General features: G+C 46.1%; 1 protein-coding gene across 1 annotated transcript; it reads left to right on the top strand.

Annotated features, from left to right (window-relative positions):
* The first annotated feature begins 1,717 nt into the window (after positions 1-1,717).
* BOD1 (biorientation of chromosomes in cell division 1) lies at positions 1,718-6,861 on the top strand. The gene is made up of 4 exons (XM_031598107.2): positions 1,718-1,991; positions 2,953-3,077; positions 4,631-4,831; positions 6,010-6,861. The coding sequence occupies exons 1-3, from the start codon at positions 1,752-1,754 to the stop codon at positions 4,827-4,829; spliced, it is 564 nt and encodes a 187-aa protein (XP_031453967.1). The 5' UTR covers positions 1,718-1,751; the 3' UTR covers positions 4,830-4,831; positions 6,010-6,861.
* The last annotated feature ends 4,367 nt before the right edge of the window (positions 6,862-11,228 follow it).

Raw genomic sequence — 11,228 nt, 5'->3', positions numbered from 1 at the left:
GTGACCTCATGTCCAACAAGAAAGTCTTTCCTGCAGAGCAAACTGAAGGTGGTAGTGGTGATGAAGCATCACTTCCCATGGTTTCCTTTTGTTTTTTGATTCCTCGGGGACTTTTCCCACATGGATATCAGAAAGGAAATCTCTAAAATTAATGTGAATGTACTTATTTATAAAGTGGTTGGATATAGGGAGGAAAATTTCTCCAGAAAAGGAACAGCCTGCACATGGTCAGGTTGGATAGGGCCCTGGGCACCATAGTGCCTGATTTAATGGTTGGCAACCCGGCCTGCAGCAGAGGGTTAGAACTAGATTGTATTTGAAGTCTCTTCCAAACCAAGCCATTCAGTGGTTCTATACCTAACAAGCTCTGTCTAATCTCCCACTGGGGATAACAATAACTTTTTTTTCCTCTATCTTTACCCTGTTACCAAACCCAGAACACATAGGCAATGGAAAAATCATGGTCCCAGCTCAGTACTTTAATTTATTGAGTAAACCAGAACTGTTGCTGAAGCACTACAAGTTTTCAGTTGAAGCAGCAATTCTGTCACAAGCAGCCTATGTGTGCATGAGAGTACAAGTGTGTACAAAGCTTCATCCGCCACCTCTGCAGTGCCCCCACCATCCCCTGCAGTGCCCAGCTGATGCTGCCTGCCCCAGATCTCTGTGCGTGATCACCGGTAAAGACAAAGCCAATAGAAACTGGGCTCCACAACTGACTGTTGGGTTTGTGGACAGAGGTGGTCAGAAGTAAAACCACCACTGTGTTTCTGCTGTACAGTCATTTAGCACTGATACAGGAGGTGGAAAACCCAGAGAGAGGAAGGTGGACTTTCTCTTCCAGCCATAGTGATAAGCTCCCAAATTCCCATGGGCAGGGCCTACGCTTCAAATCACACATCATCTGAGGAAGAAACCTTATCAGTACCGTATGAAACCAACGGTACTGTATGAAATAGGACAAGGGGCTAGAGTTCTCTGTGGGGCTGCTTTATTTCACACTGCAGTTCAGTGAGCAGGCGTGGAACGAGCCGTGAAACATCGTGGGAATCACTCAGACACAAGAGGCCACACCAAGGGCTCCCCGCAGTGCAGCTGCAGTGGGTCATTTGGGTCATTTCAGAGAATCATAGAACGGTTTGGGTTGGAAGGGACCTTCAACGCAATCCAGTTCCAACGCCTACACCTCCCAGTTCACCCTGGCAGCCCCCAGCGGGCCGTGGGCTGGGTTCCCCGCGACCGCCGCTCCGCGACGTGCCGGGAACTGCGGCACAGACAGGGCCCGGCCGCCGCTCACGGCCGAGTGACGGCCTCGGGGTGCCCTCTGCCGGGGAGCCGCCTCCCGCCGCGCCCGAGGAGCTCGGGTCGGGGCACCGAGCCTGGCAGAGCCGCGCCCGCCAGTCGTGCCTCTCCAGCCGCGCGTCCCCGCGGAGCGCAGCCGTTGTTTTTGTGAGCCGCAGCCCTCCAGGCGGGCAGGCCGCGGGCAGGGGCCCGGCCCAACCGAACTACGGTTCCCGACACGCATCGCGAAAGCCACGCTTTCCTACCCTCCCGCCGTCCCGCGGGGTGCGTTCGCGGTGCACCCTGGGAGTTGTAGTTCTATCTAGCCAGGCGGCACCTCGCGGCCCGCCAGGGCGCCCCTTGCGGAGGACTCGCTTCCCCGTGATGCAACGCGCCGCTGTACGCAAAACGCAGCGCGCCGTCGTGGACGGCCGCGACCGTCGGCGGGCCCCGGGCTCAGGCCGCGCGCCATGTCCGAGAGCGGCGGCGCCGGTGGGGCCGCCTCGGGGGGGGGAGGCGGCGGTACGGGAGGCGGAGGCGGTGCGGGAAGCGCGGGCGGCGCGGCTTCGGGCTCCGGGCCCGGAGCCACCAACCCGGCCTCGCTGCCGCCCGGGGACGCGCAGCTCATCGCCATCATCGTGGAGCAGCTCAAGAGCCGCGGTCTGTTCGATGGCTTCCGCCGGGACTGCCTGGCCGACGTGGACACCAAGGTAACGGAGCGGCTTCTGAGCTCCCGGCCCTCATCAGGGCGTGTTATCCGCTCACAACGCGCGCAGTCGCAGCGCCCGGCAGGTGCTGTCAGAACGCGATCGGAGCGGCTTTCTTTCTCAGCCACCACGCTGCTCCGAGCCGCCTGCTGGCCGTCAGCTACCCGTCAGAACCGCATTTTGCTCCTTTCGACTTCTAGTTTTGAGCCAGGACCCCGTTCCGGCACCTGCAGCCATCCCAGCCTGCACCCCTCAACTGCAGAACCATCCCAGAAGCTGCCAGAGGGCTGCACACGGCGGCCTCAGTGAGATGAGCACTGCAGGACTGGGACACCCAGGCTGGTTTTGCTGCCCGTGGTGCTTCACCTCTGTTACCAGCGCTCAGTCATCACCACGTCTGCATTTAATCCCATCTGCATGCCATCACGTTGTAAAATGCGTTGTCACACGCTTTCCTTGCACAGCGCTGGCTGTTCCTGGGTGTCTGTGTAGGTTTGTTAATTCCAGTGACCAGCAACTGATCCATGTTTCTACTGGTGAAGCTCTTTGAATTTTTTGTTTCTGCGGAGGTGTCACAAAAACAAGTAACTTATTTCTTTGTTAGCTGCAATATGAGTCGCTTTCCTAGGAATTCTGTGTTAGAAGCTTTCCAAACAAGAACAGCTCTGTTTAAACACCATGCAAGCACACGCAGCTTGCATTTCACTGAGTAACATTATGAGCAGACAACAATTTTTAAAGAAACTTATCCTGCTATTCAGTTATTGCAATGCCACTCTGACAACCTGTTCTTTGCAATTACCAATTGTGTTAAGCACAGGCTTACCTTTGTTCAGAAAGTGAAGGATGGAGAATACGGACAACAAAACAGTAGTGTACACAACAAAAGAAGTACTATGAAAGATTCTGGCAAGGGATTTGAGATCTTTTACCAGTTTAATGGGATTTTATTTTTTTTTTTTAGCCAGCCTATCAGAATTTGAGGCAGAAGGTGGACAACTTTGTATCGACCCATCTGGACAAACAGGAATGGAATCCAGCAATGAACAAAAACCAATTACGAAATGGGCTAAGACAGAGTGTGATCCAGTAAGTAAGCAGTATTCTGTGTACCACTGGTAATGCTATTTGATAAACAATATACAACTGTCTGTCTCATCACAGAAGCCTAATTTGCAGAACAACCTTCTGTTGTTGTCTCCAGCCACTAGCAGGCAGTAATAGAACTAGGTTAGCCTGATTTCTTGCAGCAAAGGGATAGCTTTTTTCAGCTCTTGAAGATATACTTCAAGCACAACAGAAAAGCCTGATTGAACTCTGCTGCTTAGAGAATTAGGTTTTGTATCTCTTGCTGCTAACTCATCATAGCCTGAAGTATAAACCTTAGATTGTTTGACTAAAAGTCATGGATAAGAACATTACAACTCTAGAGAGGAATAATGAAGTTTATAATGACATTTATGCTTATAAGGAAAGTCATTAGAATGTCTTGCACACAGAAGAAACTGTATTTCTCTTGATGGATACTGTGAATCAATAGCATTTAATGTTAGTTTCAGTGTTTCTTCTTTAACAATAGAAGAGGATATTCACTGGAAGTACAGAATTTCTTGTCTATACTTGAAGTCTTTGACACTTCTGTCACTTCAAGCTTCCTCTTATTTCATGCTAATCAACCACAAAAATAAAATGGCAATAGAAAAATGTTGTATCAGAGTGTCTGTAGTTAGAAGAACATGAAGTGCTCACTTTATATAGGCTACCGGTATAAAGAATAAACAAGCAGTTATAGGAGTTTGAGGAATCCACGTCACTACTGCAAGTGCAAGACCGAGTGCTGCAGGCTGTCAAGGCATGCCTCTAGATAACTGTCCTTTGGCTGCACATACACACATGCTCTTACTTGGAGGTGACATGATGTGCAGTGACCCTGCACCCAGTTGCTCACCAGTATCCACAGCATTATTAGTCTTGTGGCTGCTTTTCTAAACATCAGGCACTGTCTCCATTTCCTGGCCCCTGTTCCCTTGCAGACATGACTTAAGCCTGCTAGACTGCCTGTGCCCTGCAATCCAAGAGTCTGACGCAGCCCCTGAAGCAATAAGTCATTTCAGTTACTAGTGCTCAGTTCCAGAAATATTGCCGTGTGCTACGTGTGCTTGTTTTTTTAATTAATACCCATCTGTCTAGACTAACAGTTACAAGGAGTGAGTGACAGCAATGTTAGTAGGGAGAAGGCCTTTTCTCCCTCAAGTTGGCCAAAAAAAAAAAAAAAAAAAAGACTGCTCTCACCTGCCCTCCTCAGAATAGCTTATTTCCCTTGTTTGTGCCAAAATGTGTTTATTTGCTTTCATGTTGACCTTGTTTCCACATAAGCCCTACTAAAGTGGCTCTTGTCCAACATACCATGTATGTACCTGGAAGACCAGATGTCAGTCATTAATTCCATGGGGAGAATTGAGAGGGGGTTGGGAAGAAATAGGTGTTTGAAACAGTTCCCTGTTAAGGATCTTCTGAGTGGGCTGCAGTTCTCACCATGTTAATGCTAATTGCAGTTGACAGGAGGGCTCTAGAGAGTTATTGGAGGAGATTGGGGAGAAGTTTTTCAGAGGAACTGAATGACTTCTTTGTCTTTGTTCAAGGTCAGGAATGCTGGAAGCTGGAGTGGACAGAATTATTTCTCAGGTGGTGGATCCAAAACTAAACCACATCTTCAGGCCCCAGATAGAGAGGGCGATTCATGAATTTTTGGCTGCACAAAAGAAAGAGGAAAGCGTGCCAGCTCCTCCTCCAGAGCCCGAGAATAAAGATCCTCCTGCTCCATCTCAGGATGCGCCCTAAAGGTCTTGTATTTCTGCACTTACTACTGTTTTCGTGTACCTCATGTCTGTAGTTTGTATAACGTAAAATAGAGAAGGCATTGTGTTCTTTCTGGCTTGACTGGGAGGACACTTTGATCGTCAGCACGTTGTCTGTGTCTGACTGTCATCTGAGCCTCTTCCACTTAAGTATCTGCTAAAAATATATTAGAACTGAAGACATAGGTATGATGTAAAACAGCTATCAAGGAACATTGTGGGCTCTGTGGAGCTGGTTTTGGATTAGACCAAAAGGCCTTTTATTCCTGTAAAAGCATGACTGCTAGTGATCAGCAAGGAATTGGCTGGATGGCTTTCAGAACACCATCAAATGGATTAAAAAGATAAATCTTATACTGACATACAGCTGAAAGTGGAGTGGTGACATGTTATTGTGCTTTAGCATTGAAGTTTTTAGATAGCTCTTCTTTAGAACTTACACTGGAGTGTTGAATTGTTAATGACTGAAATATTCAGTAAGGGTAATGTCTCAGAGCAAATAACTTCATTTCCAATTGACTGGTTTAAATAGAGCAACCTGTATCTTTCCAGCTGAAAGGACTGAAGGTGCCTTTGTCACAGACAAGTTCATTCTGGCTTTTGTGATTAAAATAACTCAAGGGGCCTCAGGGGGCAATAATTACCACCCTGTCTTCACACAGATGACTGTGCACCCCATCTCTAAGGCCCTGTATCATACTGTCCACGTTACTGAGGAACATTGTCTTGATAGAAATTTTCAATCTGCAGCTTTGCTGGTGAACTTGCTTTTTTCATGCAGTATGGTTTTCAATTATGAATTGTTCTTATTACTAGTGCTTTCTGAAAGCAAGCTTTTTTCCTCCATCTACAGTTGATTTATTAAGATGGCAATAAGAACAGCTACTGTAGGTTATTTATGCTTGGAATAATTACAGCAATTAGCATGGGATTTTAATGAAATGATAGAAGTTAAAGTGCCCGTAGTATCATCCCAAGTTACTTAATTGTCTGTGACTTGCAGACACAGTGCCTTGAAACATCTCTGCATTTGTCTGGTTCAACAAATTTGAAATCCACTATGACCTGCAGCTAAAAGCAGCTGTTAATTAATATATTCTTATATATGTAAATGCATTTATTCTTGAAAGCACCATCCTCTAAACTGTTTTTCTTTCTTGCAGTGAGTTCCTGATAGTAAGCAGCTGTGCTTGGAAAACACATCCTGTTAGATTGACAATGGATTAGTTCTTCCATTTGGTACAGGATTGGTGTCTGTCAAAGATGATTACCCCGTATCTGACTTGTTGGAAGGCACAGAAATTCAGATGTACCCAGAGTTGTGTGTGTGGAGGGACAGCCAAAACATGAAGATATTTTTGGTGTTAATGGCAGCACAGAGAGCAGTGTGTATTAGTAATCATGCCTTCAGGCAAGAGGGTGGGACAAAAAAAATAAACAACTTGATCTTATTTTGAGGGAATAAGGAATTGGTTTGAGTTCATGTTAGACTTGGGAGAAGGGAGAAAGCCTTTCTGGGGTCTGGGCAGCCTGTTAGTGAATACATACAAGTTATAAGATTTTCTTTTATATAGTCCAAATAAGAGGAGACATCATACACTTCAGCTGCATAACGCAGTGGGGAGTATAGGGGCCAGGTCAGCTGTAATCTTTTGCACTGATTGTTCTAAAAAAAAATACATTTCCTATTTAAAACTGGAAAGAACACTTCAGGATCAATTATCTCAATTTCTGTTGCATCACAGGAAAACGTTTACAGTTAGCTATGGCTATAGCTGGTTTAATTCTTATTTCCCAGGTAACTGTGGAAAGCAAAGGGCACCAAAGTAGTTTGAAACTTGTCTCTTTCAAATTGTAAGACTTTCCCATGAAATTTCTCAGGTGCTTAGTGGAAACTGCCCAATGCTTTCAGCTTGAATGCATGCAGTATTCCCTGGATGACAGTCAAATAAAGAATGTAGTTAAGTATTCTGCCTGCAAATGTCCATACCTTTTGCAATAAAAAGCTTCAAGAAGCACGACTCCCAGTTCTTTCAATTGTTTTGGGTTTTCCTCTTTTTTTTTTTTTTTTCTTCTCTAAGGAAAATCTGCTTAAAAAAATCCGGGAATCCTGATTGCTGGATAAATCCAGCTCTGACAATACTTTGTTAACCTCAGATGAGAGTCTATGAGATAACAAGCTTTGGAAACACATCTTTAGTCTTTTATCACAAAGAAGCAGTGCTGGGTATTGTCCATTGGTTATATGTATTTGTCAGAAACAAGGTTCAGCCTTAATAGCTTCATGCTGGAACAAAGAAGAGTTGAGAATACAAGACAGGTCCTACTGAAGAAGTGAAATTGTTCCCTTGTCTAGTAGGGTGTCAGAGTAAAGTTAACTAATTAGTTGGTTCACATTGCAATGCTGGATATGTTAAATGCTATCTAAAGAGTCTTGTGAGGTTGACAGGTCTAAGACTAGAGTAATTCAATAAGCAGTTAGATCTTAGATCTTTGTGGAGCTGGAGAGGCAGGACAGTACATTAGGAAGATGAGCCTCACATGGATCAAGCAGGCCTGATTTCACAGTCCTACTCACATTCAGGTTGACTGTTCCCGGACAGCTACTTAATACATCGTTTGTTTTCTTATATCAATATATTCATGCTTTCAATAAAGTAAAATGAGTACCAATTTTTTTTTTTTTTTTTTTTCTATTTGATATACTAATAATGTGAAGAAGCTTAAAAGATTTTCTGCCTCCTTGGCTGTGCCTGTGCCAATCACACATATTTGCTTCTGCTGAGTACAAGACAGTAACTGCAGTCAAAAGAAAGCAGGGAGTTGCATTCTTGCAAAACCAGCCCTGCTGCTCAGTGTGTGCTTTGCCCTATGGAAATGGCAGACTGCAGAGGGTGCATGAGCCAGCCTGGCTCAGCAGGTAGGTGCTAGATGGGGAACCAGGAGATGAAGAGTCCTGCTAGCTCACAGCCACAACTGGGGCAACTTGTTCGACCTGTTTGCCTGCCTGTAAAGTTAAAATAACTTTACCTTCCTAAAGTCCTGGAGTAGGGAGGAAATTGGATGCTGTACTTGATCAATATACCAAAAAACAGAATGAAAAGAAGCACATCAGTAAGTTGTGATACACTGTGATGTAGAAGTTTAAGGGTTAGGCATTATAGCTGATGTGGATTTCAAGATGATTCCGTAGTACATCTTGCAGGCCAGGCTAAAGGCTTTACTTATATAACTTAGCGTCTACTCATGACTCCAGAATTAGAAGCAAATCTGTGTTGTCCCTGTACTGGGCATCACAGCCAAGTGGTATATTAGGCAGTGACTGAAGTTCTAGCTGTTGCTTAGTCATTAATGGAGTTACCACGTGTCCTGTGTGACCAAAACACAGTGAAGTAAAATATCCTGATTTTCAGAGGGAGCAATAGAATAAGTGAAAGCAGGGTATCATAGCCTAAACAAAGATTCCCAGTAAAGGAGGATGAGGAAGGTTAAGGCAATGGAAACCCACTGAAAAAGCCATATGTGGATACCAGTACATTCTTTGCACCAGCTGCTGCACTTTCCTGGCTGCTTTTGGGCTTGGTGGATCTCCCTAGTCACTTTAGCCAGACATGGCAGAGCACAAGGAAGTGAATTGCATTAATTAAGCTCATCCAGCTGACCCTTCTGGCAAAAGCAGACTTGAGGAATTAGTCTGAACACTGTATAGCACGCATCTTAGGTGTCCTGGAGTGTTTGTAACCTATGGATCCAAGTTTCAGCAATGTAAATGTTGTGTTCTGTGCTCTGATTAATCCAGAACTACTAACCACATTTTAAGTTTTCACAGACATGGCATTCCAGTGCTGGGTAAGGCATCAATCAGCAAGATACTCAAACAGCTGCTGACCACCTTGTCAAGACCACAGTCTGTCACCTGAGTCTGGATTTTGGACGCATGCATTCTCCTAGTCCTTTTGCAAGTGCAAAGTGGGCTCTTGAGCATGTGAAGCATTGCTACAAAATACCAGAAGCCTGCAGTGTATCAGTTAACACATCTGAAAGAGCAAGCAGTAACTTCAGAAATCGTGATAACATGACTGCTTCTGATTTCCTGCCCATAATCTTCAATTAGAGCAGGCTTATTTGGTTCAGGCCCAGCACTACAACGTTAATTTAACATCATCAGCTGAAGAGGCATCTCACCATCAGTCAGTGATGCTGCTGCTTATGTGACACTCTTTGCCAAAGTATTCTGATCCACACAGATAGCTGTACAGTTCGGGTGTTTCATACCCAAACCACGTTCAGCTCTGCCTCCTCTCCTAATATTAGGACAAGCATGGCTGGTTCTTACAAGACACAGACAATATGCCTGCCATAGGGATTTATCAATACATCATTTTGATCTCAGTTGAAAGAAGGAGTGCCAAGAGGTCTAGAAATCACAATGAGAGCCTTTAAGGAAGCATTTGACTCTTTTACCACATCTACAGGGATCCTCAGCCAAAGGGGATCCCATTCTCCAGCTTCTTGCCAAACTGGAGACCAGTTTCTCTCATTGCCAGTTCAAACCCACAAGAAATCGGAACGGCTTGATTGCTTCACAGTATTTTCCTGTTCATATTGTATTGGAAAACATAAAACTTACGAGCTTCCTTAAAGAAAGATCAGCTTAATTCCTTGCAAACGGCCTCCACCCCAGAAGAACCAAACCTCACAGGTGACCAGCACTCCCTGCTCCCTTCGCTCCCTGCGAAGAGGCTGTGTGCAACGCGGCCGTTCTCAGTGCGGCCATAAGAGGGAGATAAACCATTGCTTCTTGCTTCAGTCTCCACGTCTGCTCACAAAGCCGGAGCAGAAGCAAAGCTCCACAGCCTCCACTGAGCCGTGACTGAATCACGCAGCAAGGTGTGCAGGAAGTCCTCACAACGCTTTCCTATAAGCTCCAGCTCTCCGTGTTTAATGCAAACGACACGGCAAACCTTCCCCAGTCTGTAATTCACTGATCTGGTCAGACACCAACACGCTGAGGCTCAGTTATGCTAGTGCCCATAGCCTCAGATGTCAGTGCCACAGGATTATGTCAGAATCACAGCTTCCGTTCTTGCATTTTTGTCATTCTAGTGCTGAGCCCACACCAGAACCAAGCCAGCCTCTCAGACACAACTGGGCAGTGCCCACAGCAGCGATATTTGCCCTCATCTGGAAGACACAGCACAGCAGCCACCCAGCAGGAAACGCTCCCCACAGCAGGGCACAGCAATACAGCTTGCCTTGTAGAGCTGGGGCCTTGGGAAAGCCAAGCAACTCCATGCAGTACATGCATCAACTTCAGATAGGATTTGTAACAGAAATAGAAAACCATGACATCTATGAGTTTCATATTTTATTTCAACCCTGCAAAAGAGAGATAAAATAATCCCGCTTCAGAGAACCTTCTAAAGATTTCACATCTTCTACAAGGGGGACAACGCACTTGTAGCAAAAAATAAATCTGAAATCCAGCCTTAAAACTTCCCCCACAGCACTTCTGGTGGGGCACCAGCACGTTCATCACCCCTTCCAAGTCCTCTTGCTCCAATTTTGTGCCCCAGGCAAGTTATCTCTAACTCCTACCACCAAAATGCAGCAGAACAAGGGCTGTCCACACCAAAACAACCTTCCCCAGAGAACATCCTCCAGCACCAGCCTGAGCTCCTTGCCTTCCACCTACTGGCCTCTCCCACCAGTAAAAACCATGCCACAAACACAGGAAAACTCAAAGAAAACCCCATTCAGCCTTACCTTGCTCTGGAGAGACACCCACTGCACTCACTCCCAGCCCTAGCAATGTGCTTCCCACCCAAATCAGTTCCAGCTGAGGGGCTCAAGCACAAAATTGAGCACACCTGCACCCAGCACACACCTGAGCTGCTGCCCTCCCTTCCTCCTGGGGTTGTGTTGTGTAGTGTCACCTCCAGAGAGCCAGAGTTGGTTCCAAAGGCTTCTTCCCACAGGGAGCCTGAATGTAGCCATCATCTGATGCAAAAGCCCAGCTTCCAAAAACTTCTACGGAAAAGTATTGGGCAGCTGCTGACCCCAGGAGCGATACCTGATGTTTCCTGGCTCCCCAAAATATCTCCCCTTTTTCCTGTAGGGATGCCATGAAGGTGCAAAGGGGGTCTGGCAGCCAACCTCATCAGATTTTTATAGGGACAGATTTCTTTCCTCTTTGTAAAAATGACTAAACCCAACATTGTTTCTCTGGGAGCATCGGGAGGGTACCAGGACATTGCTCTGCTTTGAAAACACTTAAACAGCCTCCCTAGAAACCCAGCAGGGCAGGGACTCCCCAATCTCATCTCCATCAGTCTCAGAGAGCCGCAGGGGTCCGGCAGGCCCTCGCTCCAGCTTGCAGGGA

This window comes from Phasianus colchicus, chromosome 15, assembly GCF_987193195.1.
Source record: "Phasianus colchicus chromosome 15, bPhaCol1.hap1.1, whole genome shotgun sequence".
NCBI lineage: Eukaryota > Metazoa > Chordata > Aves > Galliformes > Phasianidae > Phasianus > Phasianus colchicus.
This window is presented reverse-complemented; position numbering and strand designations above follow the sequence as displayed.